General features: G+C 41.9%; 1 protein-coding gene across 8 annotated transcripts in view; it reads right to left on the bottom strand.

Moving 5' to 3' along the window:
* The window catches only part of FOXP1 (forkhead box P1), a 389,122-nt gene that overhangs the window by 152,457 nt on the left and 221,651 nt on the right, over window positions 1–15,014 (bottom strand). For 7 of the 8 annotated variants that reach the window (XM_063347894.1, XM_063347895.1, XM_063347902.1 and 4 more), the window contains one exon: window positions 12,485–12,666. In XM_063347894.1, the coding sequence (XP_063203964.1) occupies window positions 12,485–12,655 (171 nt within the window). In that variant the 5' untranslated portion in view covers window positions 12,656–12,666. Of the gene's footprint in view, window positions 1–12,484; window positions 12,667–14,127; window positions 14,227–15,014 lie in introns of those variants that run through there. The other variant, XM_063347901.1, reaches the window with a different exon arrangement.

Genomic DNA, 15,014 nt, shown 5'->3' with positions numbered 1-15,014 from the left:
GCGCTACAGAAGTGACTACTGCGGGCTCCCAGTCACCTTGGAGGGATCCCCAAACGTGAACATGGCACGCGCTTCCCTGCCTCCAGGGAAAGGCACATATTTTTGCTCACAGTTTATGAATCTTTGACGTACAGTCCCTATGACACAGCCTTGGAAGACCATATCTTTTATTTATTATGCCTAGCAATTGTCCTTGTAACCAATTAGGAAAAAAAGCAGGTGGTCAACAGAAACTCTGCAAAATAAAAACCCCTCAGCAAAGCAAACACCATACCTTTCAGAGCAAAAAACCCCCCTGTAAACAGAGCTAATCACTGCTAAACCCTTATAATCCGGTCCTTGCCCAAGTTAAGAGACTGGAACCAAGAGTAAAACACTTCAAAAAGCATTAATCGCAGGAATTGGTGACTCATTTCTCAAGGAGAAGGAGGAGTCAGAACTATTAAAAAAAAAAAACAACCTCCAAACGCTTGCTGTGTTGTGGAAAGGGGCTCAAACCCACCCTGTCAGACTAAGGGACAAGGTGTCCCATGCCACCCACTGGGATGGCTGCTCCGGGGACCGGGGGAAAGGCTGCCATCACAGCTTCACCCCAGCAGCTGTGAAGGAAGACTTGTCAAACAGAAAACAGCCCGCTTTTAGCTCCCCTATAAAATATCTACAGTTACCAGCATTCCCTGTACCTTGTTGAGTATTGTGTTCAATAATATTAATAGGCTCGTATTTACCATATCTTAAAAGCTAACAATCCCATTGCCAGCGCTAATTAAAAAGACAAGAAGCTGAAAAGCAGCAGTGGATTATTTCTTCAATATGGATTCATGCCTAGGTTTAATAAAAACTGCTTTAGTGTTGTAACCTTACATTTGTTTCAAGAACACTATAAAAGATAAGTCTGCTTTTTGTTGTTTATTGACTTGGAGGGTTTTGCGTTCGGATCTGCAATATAGCATTACAGCTATGGGAAGGCGATGAAGTAGACAGTTTTCCCTAAACAAAACAATGCTTCTGCTACCCAAATGCCATGTCTGGGATTACGGCTGTGAGGAAACCAGCACACCTATTCAGAGAAGAACTCTGAATACATGAACAGACAGTAAAATGCAGGATTAGGGAGGTTTCCCTGTAAGGAACCCTGCCTGTGACTTTACAAAAAGCACTTCACCTACAGCTACGTGCGAGTGCCACAGCCAGCTTTTCCAGGCAGCAGACCGGAACTCCCATGCATGCTCAGCAGATCCAATGCCTTCATCCATACCAACACGCCCAGTGTAATGCACATTCCCAGTGGGAATTTTTTACTGCATCACGGCACACAGCTTACCAAATAAAAATACTGCACTTAACCTACAACTGAGAATAAAATTAATGACAGACAGTGCAGTGCCTTCATCAGCCACGTCATCAAAAATGTGGTTGACTTTCCAACAAAATCCAGAACAGTTGCTTTCCATACACACCTCTCTGCCTTTCTCTGAGTTTGAAGAAGGGGATTGAGATAGCATAGGAGTGGGTACATCATGCAATACAACAAAGTAAAAATAAAGTACAGCCCCTCTCCCAAAACCAGAGCTTTTCCTAGGCAAGCTCATCTTTAGATCAAGTTCCTCATTTAAGCAGAGGCCAGAAAATGTCTCCTGGAGACTACTGAGATTGGACTTTGAGGATCTGAGTGCTACAAATGCTTTCCTATGCATGAGAAGAATTATACCCCATTTTATTTCTAACTTTTCCTGCAAGATGCTGGGCCCCACTGCTTCAAAACAAGTTCCATTTCTCCTTCCCTGTGCCTGTCTGACCTTTTTCCTTCAGTGAATCACTTAATTATGTGGAAACAAAAATACAAAACTATGATGGTTTAAAAACACAAGTGCCCTAGCTTCGTATGTGAGACAGCAGCCAAAAACCCCAAATTGGTGGGTCTGCTGCTGATTAAAGATGCCGGAAGGTGCTAGGAAAGAGCCACCCTCTGCCTACGCAGCCCTTGTGAGCAGCTGGGGACCCTACCCCTGTTTTAGCACGTATCTCACCGATTACTGGAAAAAGGAGAAAAAAGCATGAATGGCAGACAGTCAGTGGTCTTACAACATTTCACTAGTGTTGCAGTTCTTTCCTGGCAGAGTTTTTTTGGTATCAGTGATAATAACAAGGAAAATTTAAGGAAAACTTGATTTGAGCACATCAACAGCAACCGCATTCCTTTAGCTTGTGATCACTCTAATTGAAATAGACAAGATTTTTCCCCCCCCGCCTTTCCTGCACTTAATTTCCAGGTAGAGTTTGTTAAAGCCTGAAATCCCACCTGAACTTTGGCAAGCCTTTCAACAAAAGAAAAAAAAAAGAAAAAAAAAGAGGACCCATACACAAATATTTGGCTAAGCGACCCATAGCAAATTGCGTAATGCCAGTTAAAAGTTGTGTTTTTTAAGTATCAGCCCCAGAGGTTTTATCTGAAATAAAATCCTGATTACTTCAGATTGTGGAGGCAAACAGTGACCTCGCTCTGCATCTCCAAATTTGAAACATTTGTGTTCTGCCCCTTAATAATGATGCCTCTTGCTAGAAAAGAACAAAATCCTTTCGAAAACTTGCCTATTTCACTTAATAAGGTAAGAAGGCCCCAAACATGCATATAAGAATTAGTTCAGCCTTGAAGCTTGATCAAAAGAGGTCACCCAAAATCGGAAATACAGTGCTCTACCTTATCAAGTAAAAATGACCCATCTCCAAGCGTGCAACTGCCTTCTGCGTGCCCTCATGCCCGGCAATATTTCTGTCTATAACAATCCCAGTCCTCAATCCTTATGGTCATTAAATGAAAATCAGGACTAGGTCAGCACACAGAACACAAGGAATTATATCAATTTCTGGCATCCTTCTCCTCAGTTTCCCTGAGAACACGCACTTCTGCGAGGGCTGGGGGCGAAGGGGAGAACTGCACTGATGAGTTTTGCAACACGTTGCCAGATAGATTAAATAGCCTAACTCTCTCCAACCTTCACTTTACCAGCCTTACTTTCAGTAGCCTGGGAAAAAAAAAAAAAAAAAAGAAAAACCCTTAAAAGAAAAAGAAGAAATATGATTAAAAATAAATTGAAAAGCCCAACTTGTAATAAAGCTGGCACTTGCCCCAGGCTTCAGAAATGTCTGAGACATGACACTGACTTTACAGACACTCTACAGACACAATATATAGCTTTTGGGGGGCGGGGGGGGGATATAAATTTGCACTATTTAAAACAGGTTGCAAATACATTTTATGTTTTGAAAATGTAGGGAGCATGGCTAACAAAATACAGAATGAAGCAACAAAACAAGCAACACTCATCCTACAAAACTGTCATTATACAATGTCACTGTTTACACTAAGCCTCCAAAAAATACCTTCTGTTAACTTTTTTAATTAATGGGGTGCTATACAGTTAAATAAACTTACGAAGAGTATTCATGACTTCCGCATTTTTACTTCATATCCCAATCCTTATTTATAACATTACTGTTACAAACTACAATACTGTTGATATTATTCTCGCTTGCTGTGATACCCAATGGAGCTCCCCAGGAGAAAGAACCTAACACAGGAAACCACGGCATTTGATTTTTCTCTCATTTAAAGGTATTTAAGTCAGAAAAACTCCACTGAAATCAATGGCTATGCTAGTGAAAACCACTGCAATTCCACTGCTGCTCCTAAGGCACTGCCAAACAATCTCCCTACATGCAGCACGTTTACCAAATAAAGTTAAATTACTTCTAAACCAACAGCAATCCATGCAACTTCTTATTAGTGTGAAATTACTTTAAGCCTTAATTCAGCAAGGTACTTAAGCGCATTCCTAATTTTACAGGCATGAGACATACCAGTGACTTTAATAAGACTACTCACGCACTAACATTTAGGCACATGCTTAAGCATTTTACGACATTAAAAGCCACAAAGAAGAACAGTTCCATGTGAATTAAAGGCTGCTTTACACCATCATAGGCACACTACCATTTTAAGTTTGCAACATCCCAGGTTTGGTTGCATCACTTACTGGATAACCCGTAAAGTCTGCAAATCAACGGAGGAGGAATAGTCTCTAGCAATTCGAATCACACCAATCATTCAAAATAGACTTTTAATTTGTATCTGATGCCTACTGAACTTACATTCACAGTGTATACACATGCTGGATAATAGCATTAAAGCATTCCTTTGCGAAGTTTCCCTAAACAGCACTCCTGAATGTGTAACTTTACTGCTTATGAGTAAGCATAAGCAAATATAAAGGGAGAGTACACACCTACGAAAACAGCTGGGAACAAACATACCACTGCTGAATTTTCACATGAGATGCAAGGCTAAAAAAAAACCAAACCAGCAAACATAATTTCAGAAGTTACATCTCTTCAAAGAGCCCACATAAACCTAAATGATTACTGCATGATCTTAATTTACCAGGAGAAGTAAAAGCAGCTATTGTAAAAAAATAAAATAAAATAAAATAAAATAAAATAAAATAAAATAAAATAAAATAAAATAAAATAAAATAAAATAAAATAAAATAAAATAAAATAGAAATAGACATCCATAGCCTAAAGAGGACTTCTGGATTTGGATGTACACATAATTCAGGTGATTACATGTGAAATGACCCAGCTTCTGCCTGTACACGCCTGTATCTGCACACACAACTGCAGAGCTCTGGGTGCCAACGTCAAGGTGCTCTGAGGACTCAGATTTATGTAGTTATTTATCAAAGACCCTAGAAGCAAAATAAAACAAAACCAAGGGAAAGAAAAAAAAAATCTCAGCAAGTGCAACAAAGTGGTAGTTTCCCCTTACCCTTCAACAGTTAGAGAAAATTAAAGGCTTGTTGATGTCAATAAGTAGTTATAACAAAGACATTAGTAATAGTGAGGATAGAGAATGCTGCGTGAATGTTCTCAGCATGGTTCATTGACAAGAGATCTAAAAATTGAATTATTAAGGAAAAAAATCATTGATTCTAAAATTCAGGCAAGGTAGCCAGCCTATGTTAAAACTTATTTAATTTTTCTAGCGCTGCTTCATTCCTAAGCTCTCAGAGCCACAGCTTTTCCACTGAGAAGCAAAAGACATTTTACGCACAATTTTCCCTCTACTACAAAGAGGTATATTGTGCCCTTCAGTGAACATAAAATTGATATTATCATCTCTTAGTTTATATCTCACTACTTAACCTTCAGATTAAAAGTTATTAGATTTGAATGACTAAAAAGACATCATGTCACCTTCCGTTCAATGTTGGGAGATCAGAGAACTTGGGGGAAAAGTCTGAACGATAAAAACACAAAGTTATGAGGAGCGTAAAGTTGTTTTTCACATTCTCTGATGAAACAGCACAAGCTCTACAAATGCAGCAATCTTTTCACCATGTTGCAATCATCAATTATCAGTGTACTACAATACAAAATCAGACACAATCCCCACAGCCTGCATGGAGTTGAATCTATACTTTCAAATCGCTCTTTCAATAGCAACAGCAGTTTAATAATTAGGTTTTATGTCTGTTTGGACAAAATGACTCAACACGGACGCTCCCTCAAAGTCTAACAAACAAATTTGGTCTAACCCAGTTATGTCAATATGAAACAAAGACTTTATCTTGGATCTAGTTTAGCAGTTTTGTTCTAAAGAGATAAGTCCACATCATGATCAATGGGACCATAAAACTCCTGATGCAGTTTGCAACCTCTCCCCACGGGTTTTCGAAATAAGACGAAACTCACCAAACTATTTAAAAAAAAAAAAAAAAGAAAAGCAAGCTTTACTTTAATTTACTCTCTGATATATTCAGAATTCTTTCTAGTCTAATCTTCATTTTATCTACCCAATTAAAGAAGCCTCTCAACAACACACCAGCCCCCTATTTCTTGTACATTTTCCTCATCTTTGGACATGAACAAAGTCTGATAAAACCACAAATTCCTTCTGGAGTTTGCTTCCTTCAATCCAACACTTCACATCTCAACATTTCCCAAAACAACTACTGCCAAAGGGACCAAGTGTGGCATCTTCTCATCGATACCACAAACACCCCAACTGCAGTCAGTGAGACAGACTGGGAAGAATTCACAGATTTGCGCACAAGCATCAGAACCTAGTCCAAATTTCTCATGTCTAACAAACATTATACCATCTCCTATACATGAACAAATCAGTATTTTCCATTTGTATACATTCAGTGGAATAAAAATGTAAAAAGTAGAAACCAGGATGCAATGAAATACATGGACTGCCATCATTTTTTTTCAAGGAAAACAAACCAACCACCTTCTTTTCTTACTTTGTGGCCATGTGGCAAAACCAGTATTTATCTAAACTCTTCAGAAAGCTTGAAGTGACGATTCATAATTACAGTATAGTTCAGCTCAAAGACAAAGTGAAGAAAAGAAACTTCCCTACAATTCTTTATATAAACTTCCTCCTTGTTTCTCCATGTACCAGTTGCGTTTGTATCGCTATTCCCGTTTGTCATAAACAGTCACCTTGTAACCCTTTTTATCAAACAATCTATGCACTACCTGAAAGTACACTACACTCCATCAGACAAGCTATAGGTTTACATTATACAAACATTCCGATTCTGCCTGCTCAGCGCTGGTTGTCAATAAATGCAAGCAATTGCAAAACAGCAATGTGTGTTTTTTTTCCTTAAAAGAACACTGATACGAGCCTGCCAGTTCTGCAAAATAAACTCTTTGCAATCTCTGCAGCTAATCTGTCAACAAATTACTATTAAAGTCATACCTCCTAAAAGTTCAAAAGCATTCTGGATTAGACAAAAGATACTGAGTTTTATACTCGTGGGGCAGTACTTGAAGCTATGGTATCAAAGTGGATCTTGCTATTGATGTGGAGAGGTTTGTATTTCTGCCACCAAGCAACGCAGCATTTGGTGTCTTGCTGTTATACATCACAATTCAACTTTGTATTCATTCTCTTTGTTCAATTCATAGTCTTGTTTCTCTGCTAATAACGTAAAGAACACTTTCATGAATAGTCCTAAGCATAAAAATAAAACACGATAAATAATATTTATTTCATAAGCTAATAAAAAAACCCCACTGGTTAGGACTGAAGCATCAAACCTTCTATTTGAGTAGATGTCAGAAACCACTGAAGCAACTAAATCTGTGATCATGTACATTAAAAGGAAGTTTGTCCCCATGAGTCTGTATTTATTACTCCTTGATAGGCAAGAGTCATTACGTACTTTCTGTCTAAGTTTCCCTCGCCCGGCCTGACTTTCAGCTTGTGGGTCACTCCAACACCCATTTTGCACCTCCCAGATCGTCTCTTCGTTCTGCCTCCATGGGCGCAGTGGGAGCAAGCTCCTGAGCCCCACTGCCTGACCCCATGCCAGACGCCCACTTCTGATCTCTTTACGAAGTCCAGTGACCCAGGTAATCTTCATGTCTACTCCAGGTTTTATAGGCCAGTCACCAAAACCCTGCCCATTCCACCTCATCCTGACAGTCATTCCCATGAGATGCCGAACACTGGCACCTGTGGAGTCAGCAACAGCAGGAAGGCAACCTCTCCCACCTTTAGCAGGTGCCAAAGTACCGCAGGAAAGGGTTTTCCTTCCCTTTCAGTCTGGTTCTGTGGGCGACTTCTCCTATATGTATCTCCATTTTTATCCAACTCTTCCAGAGATGTACTGTCCCTGAAGAGTCACTTTTATTGCTTTGGCTTTCTTACTTCATGATTACAAAGGCAAACATCACTTGGAGCTATTTAGTTTTATTATACATAGCAGAACTCATCCCCACATTTAGAATCATAGAATCGTTTAGGTTGGAAAAGACCTTCAACATCATCGAGTCCAACCATCAACCTAACACTGCCAAGTCCACCACTAAGCCATGTCCCTCAGCACTACATCTACACATCTTTTAAATACCTCCAGGGATGGTGATTCCACCACCTCCCTGGGCAGCCTGTTCCAATGCTTGACAACCCTTCCTGTGAAGAAATTTTTCCTAATATCCAATCTATACCTCCCCTGGTGCAACTTGAGGCCATTTCCTCTTGTCCTGTCGCTCACTACTTGGGAGAAGAGACTGACCCCCACCTCACTACAACTTCATTTCATGGAGTTTAGAGATCGATAAGGTCTCCCCTCAGCCTCCTTTTCTCCAGGCTGAACAACCCCAGCTCCCTCAGTCACTCCTCATAAGACTCGTTCTCTAGACCCCTCACCAGCTTCGTTGCCCTTCTCTGGACCTGCTCCAGCACCTCAGTGTCTTTCCTGTAGTGAGGGGCCCAAAACCGAACACAGTACTCAAGCTGTGGCCTCACCAGTGCCAAGTACAGAGGCACAATCACTTCCCTAGTCCTGCTGGCCACACTATTCTTGATACAAGGCAGAATGCTGTTGGCCTTCTTCGCCACCTGGGCACTGCTGGCTCATATTCAGCCAGCAGTCGACCAACACCCCCAGGTCCTTTTCTGCCAGGCAGCTCTCCAGCCACTTTTCCCCAAGCCTGTAGCGCTGCATGGGGTTGTTGTGACCCAAGTGCAGGACCCAGCACTTGGCCTTGTTGAACCTCATACCACTGGCTTCAGCCCATCAATCCAGTCTGTCCAGATCCCTCTGTAGCACCTTCCTACCCTCCAGCAGATCAACACTCCCACCCAACTTGGTGTCATCCACAAACTTACGGAGGGTGCACTTGATCCCCTCCATCCAGGTCATTGATAAAGATACTGAACAGAACTGGCCCCAGTCCTGAGCCCTGGGGAACACCACCTGGGACCAGTCGCCAACTGGATTTAACTCCCTTCACCACAACTCTCTGGGCCCGGCCAGCCAGCCAGTTTTTTACCCAGCCAAGAACGCACCCATCCAAGCCATGAGCAGACACTTTCTCCAGGAGGATGCTGTGGGAAATGGCGTCAAAGGCTTTTCTAAAGTCTAGGCAGACAACATCTGCAGCCTTTCCCTCGTCCACTAAGCAGGTCACCTTGTCATAGAAGGACATCAGGTTTGTCAGGCAGGACTTGCCTTTCATAAACCCATGCTGACGGGACTTGATCACCTGGGTGTCCTGTACGTGCTGCGTGACGGCACTCAGGATGATCTGCTCCATAACCTTCCCCAGCAGCGAGGTCAGGCTGACAGGCCTGTAGTTCCACAGATCCTCCTTCTGGCCCTTCCTGTAGATGAGCATCACATTTGGTAACCTCCAGTCAACTGGGACCTCCCCAGTTAGTCAGGACTGCTGAAAAATGGTTGGAAGTGGCTTGGTGAGCTCCCTCAGTACTCCTGGGTGGATCCCATGTGGCCCCATAGACTTGTGTGTGTCTAAGTGGTGTAGCAGGTCGCTCACCATTTCCACTTGGATTATGGGGGGTTCATTCTGCTCCCCAGCCCTGTCTTCAGCTCAGGGGGCTGGGAATGCAGAGAACAACTGGTCTTACTATTAAAGACTGAAGCAAAGCAGGGATTAAGTACCTCAGCCTTTCCCTCATCCTTTGTCACTATGTTTCCCCCTGCATCCAATAAAGGATGGAGATTCTCCTTAGCCCTCCTTTTGTTGCTACTCCCAGCTTAACAGTACGTTTTACAAGATTGCTAATGCTAAAATAATTTAGCATCACGTCACTCACTGTCTCCTTGCATGGCAGACTCACCCTAAGATGACATGGGAAGCGTAAAACTTGTCCTACAAGTCCTTCCTGCACTTACTACAAGAGTGCTCACACCATACATTGTTCCTTCAAACATATGAACATCTGTGGTACTCCATATTTTTCCGCAGTAAAATACTTACAAGTTTGTAAACCCATTAAAACTTCCTAAGGAACCTGAAGCATTTCGGTTTTCCTCTCTCATACTAACAAAACTAGTAGTCCTTATTAATTACCATAGAATCATAGAACGGTTCGGGTTAGAGGAGACCTTAAAGATCATCTAGTTCCAACCCCCTGCCATGGGCAGGGACACCTCCCACTAGACCAGTAATTAATAATTCATAATAATAATAATTCATAAACGTCACAAAAAATGCGAACCAAAAGTCAGCATGGATGCTTTACACGGGCCATGGTATGTCCAGGTTTCACTGCTCAGCCACACTCATCATGGGAATACACAACGAACCACAACAGCAAAGCTCAAACTACCCGCTGCTGATTTATTTTTTTTTTACCAACAAAACAAGTGCCAGGTGGCAAAAAGAAAAGATTTGAATGAAATGCTCTTAAGAAATAGCTGTTTAATTCAGAACTCATTCATTTGTATTGACGAAGCGTTTTGTAGAACGCATTCTGTTAAGTGACCTGAGAGCATATGTTGTATACGGAGAAACATCTAAACATTATGCTCCATGTTGTATGTGTATCTGTAAATGCTTGCATTAGCTGTCTGAAAACAACGAGTTTTAGTTCTTTTCAGCATTTAAAAATATTTTCCAAACACAAAGATTGATATTTTTATGCTAGCTCTGATTACCCTTTTGTTGTTATCAGTTTTTGTTTGGTTTTGGTTTTTTTAATAACTGTTTTAAACTTTGCAATCAACTTGCTTTTTAAAAGATAAACTCCATGGAGAAGTTAGTCATCAAAACCAATTAACAGCAGAATTCAAACACAGAACATAAAGGTCTTTTAAGAACTTGGAGGAAAGCAAGCTCCCCAACCACGTTTATTGTACTGGCAGAGGATAAATAAACTATAAGCTAAAATCCGAGCTGTGTGAAAGCGAAGCCGTGCCTGGCAGTCCTGCCCCCAGCCCCATGGCCTGCTCCCACAGGGGCTGGCAGCGCTCGTAGCTGTGCTGGGCACCGTTTGGGGGAGGGCTGGAGGACCCCATAGGAATGACTTGGTGCCACTCCTTAATTGACCAAATGGGCGGCTGTTGAATGACACAACCCATTACACAGGAGATTACAACGTTATCTGAGGTGGCAAGAGCCCTCTGGATGGCTATGGAGAAGCCTTGGCACAAGGTGCCGGCAGTGAAGGTTCATAACTGGTGGCAGGAGCGGAAGAGCAGAGGTCTGAGCAATTCTGCTCTACCATGTGCACGTGTGTGTGCACGTTTGCATGACCCCCCCTCTGTTTCCCTCTGCACAGAGGAGCATTGGAAAATTCCATAGTGCTCCTATGGAAAACGCAGCATAATTAACTCATTTTGATATGAAGCCTTTTTAAGACGAGACCTTTGTGTTGAACATACTTTACAGTTCCACTCCTCTTCTACTGTCCTATATTAATCAAAGCTGTAACCCCTGTTGTCTTTGCACTACGAATCAGAATGTGCCCCTGGCGAAGAATGAGGGAAAAGTCAACAGGAATTAAGTTTCAGTGCAACTGTTTACTCAACTGTGGCCTGCAGTTATTGAAATTTTATCCGTGGTTTTGTGTGACTACTGCAGTAATGAATTCAGCATGGCTGTGATTTTCTCACTGATGGTATTCTCACTTCAAGTAAAAACCTGTAGGATGAAAATGACTGAAACAACCAAAGTCTATGCATTTAGTATCATCCATTTTTCTGACTTGTTTAATTATGGCAGCTTTCTGTCTTAGGCTGGCAAACAGGGTCCCCTGCTCCTCCGCAAGCCTTCCGTTTGCTTTGTTTTTGAGTGCAAGTTTTTTCTTCTCCACAACAACCTGCTAAAAAGATCCCTGTACACTTAGGGGAGTCTTAACCAGCTGCCAATCGCTTATTTAAAAGGTTTTAAGAATGCTTATTGCATTAGAGAAAGTGCAGGTTGGGCGTAAGTGTATTCACGATGGCTCCGCTGCAGCCTTTGTTCCCAAACACGTTAATGATACATGCCCAGCACTTTGGTGTAAAATTTCCTCGGAGGGTTTCAAAATTTTATCAGGGAAAAGAAAAAGACAAAACATATTACGCGGATAATTTACACTGGTGAACTTGGTCACTTCCCAGAAAATACACTAACTAACATACAAAGGCAAAACATGCAATTTGGTTCTGATTCTTCTGAATTGAGGAGTATGACACGGGATGTATCTATTTATTTATTCTGACGTTCTGCCGCAGCTGATACCTCCGCAGCCTTTCTCACTAATAGAAAACATTCTGTTGATAGAGGTTGCTAGGTTATACTAAAATTTGTTGCAAAACCAAAACTTAACATTAGTGTATTTTCCACCCAGTGACATATTTTGGAAACCAGTTATTTGTATACAGCGGTTCACCCAATCGCTGCCACCAGACTCAAAACATTCAGGCAATGGAAGCAAGCCCTGATCTTTGGGTATTTCCAGGGAATGATTAAAAAAGAGCCCTGGAAGAAAAGTCCAATGTTTCCCTTTACATTAACGATTGCAATCCCCAATGGACAAAAAATGTACAGAATGTCGTAGGCAAGTCCTAAAAGCATCCTCTGACTGGCAAATACAAAGGGCTGGGGGGGGGAGGGGGTTAAATGCTTCATGCTTTTTCTGTAAGTAGGAAACTTGTAATACGTCTTACAGTACCTGCTGTTGCTGAAGATGTGCTAAATCTGCAGCCCCAATTTCAACTGAAGGTGTCTCGCCGTTTGATCTCACTTCCCGCAGGCTGCACTCTAGTAAATGGTTGCCACTGCTCGCTCCATTCTGAATGGCTGAACCATTACTTTTTGTCTCAGTCCCAGATTCTTGCATCATGACTCAAAAACCTGAAATAATTTAGGGGAGGGGAAAAAAAAAAAAAAGCAGCTGTTAAAACAGTTGCTGTATATAAGGAGACATGCCCTGTTTTAAATCCTGCCAAAACTGTAAACATTTGTCATTTCCCTTCATACGATTTATCTTTCATTAATGGTTCATGCTACTAGTTTATGTTTATTTATCTGTTGGTACAGCTATAATTTTAGTAAGTTAGTTCTGTTCTAAATATAGCATTATTTGCTCAACATCTTTTTTCCCTTAGAGAAAAAAAAATATTTTTGAACGAATACACAGAATCCATAATTAAATTTCTCTAGTTACATCTGGATGCTTTCCTTTGAAATGGATGAGTCATTCTTTGCAACAGATGATGGACAATATCAAAAACTTGGTATATGGTTTGTAGGGGCAGGTAGGTGAAGCAGAGCATTCACTTTTGCAGTTTCCATTCACATCACAATATTGCCAAATTAGCACCTTTTATTCTCTGAAGCAATTTAGTCTGAGTCTGGGATGTGCTGGACACCGTTAGTTTTTTGTTTGGGGCAAACTGCTTCAACTGCTCAGAAAATTAGTCTTTTTGGGAAATTTCTTGGGTATGGATTTGGATGCACTACGGGATTACAATGAAGAGCCTCCTGCATTATTTGGCTAAACAACATCTTAGTAGCCACAGCTATTCACTGCCAGCCCGCATGTCTGTCGACTCATGGTGGATGCCTGTCCCTGGGTGCGGGTCGTGGGTCCCACAACAAGGATAAGGATGAGTGCTCCAGAGCTCCTGGAATTCACATACGTCTGGGAAATAACTGGCAAGGCTTGCGCGCGACACGACCCCCCCAAACAAAGCACATATGTCAGGTTTTCAGCTGCAAACCTTTGAGATCTTTTGATGAGTTGTTTTATAGCTATTCCTAGCGGCTAGATCCCAAGTTACATGATTTAAACGTTATTAACCTGCTCTGCTTCCACCAGCCCATCCTTCCCTCCCTCCGTGCTCCTCTTCTCACCCTCACCCACGGAAACATGGGGTACGGTAGGCCAAGCTGCGTGCTCCGAGCACATTGCCTACACCACGTTAACTCACCACGTGCACACATGAGCCAAATACCTCTGTGCGGGGTAGTTTACCTTGAAAGTAAGATACTTTATATTTAAGGAAGAACCTGTTTGAACTCAGTAACTACCCCCAATAAAAACGAAGAAGAAAAATCCTCTCCTTTCCAACATGTAAGGGAAAATATCAGTCAGAAAGGGTGAGAGAAACCAATGCGTTTCAACGGAAAAGTACCAGGGGAAAACCCTTTCCCTGGGAACTCCACACGTGTGTAATTTGGAGCCCCCGGCCACCAAAGGCATGGTACCCGCTGGAGACAGCAATTCCTCCTTCCTGTCCAGGTGTCTGCTGGCCCTAGGTGACATTCAGCATCAGACCCCACACATAGAGATAACATTCCAGCCCAACGCACCAATACCAGACCTCTCCTTCATTTGTTAGCTTCAGATGTTCATAATGATGATCCATACGGCTGATAATCAAAATGTCATAACTGAGAAGCAGCTGACTAACAAGGGCTTTGTCACCACCACGCTCCGGCATTAACAACTCCTTGCTGATTCACGTCCGAGGCAGGTGAACCACTCATTAGCTGGACCCTGCTCCAATCATGACGGGATCTATTCATGCTGACGGCTGCCCAAGCACATGGACAGTGCTAGGAGAGATTCAAATGTTCTGATTACATTTAAATAAATTTCAGCTGGTCTATGGAAACTTCTTTCAGTCTGTTTTGCGAGATCTTCGAATTATGCAAGGGGACAAAAGGGCTTGGGGGCTCATTATAAAGCTCCTGTCAACTCCCTTCTAAAAGCTCCAGAGATCTAAACTAACCTATGGCTTTCCCAACGCCACTAGCGAATGCTTTTGGGTTTTAACATGATTCTGCTCCAACACAGACTGAGAAAGGTGTGGTTTTCATTTTCGGCACTAATAAGGAAAACTCACAAGCATGATAAGGTCTAAATAAGTGTTTACACCTAACATGCGAGGCTGGATTACGCACCAGGCAGCGTCTGCGTGGCACAGGTTGCTTTGCAAGAAGAGACAGGAGTGAGATTCTCCAGACAGCTCACAAGTTACTCAAAGGTTTACCATCCAGTTTTTATATGCTACTCTACTAAAAAGGACACACCTCTTTTAAGCAGAGATAAATCAAGAAGAAAGAACTGATGTATATAATTGTTTTCTGCTTCCATCCAAATTTGGGGTCAAGCCTCAACTAGAGAAAATAGAGCATTACATTAATTTACCTCAGCAGACGATCTGGAGAAGGATGACCACCAAGTAAGATTGAGT

The sequence above is a fragment of the Chroicocephalus ridibundus genome, chromosome 10 (assembly GCF_963924245.1).
Source record: "Chroicocephalus ridibundus chromosome 10, bChrRid1.1, whole genome shotgun sequence".
NCBI classification, from domain to species: Eukaryota; Metazoa; Chordata; class Aves; order Charadriiformes; family Laridae; genus Chroicocephalus; species Chroicocephalus ridibundus.
The sequence above is the reverse complement of the archived record's forward strand: the minus strand, read 5'-3'. Positions and strand labels throughout refer to the sequence as shown.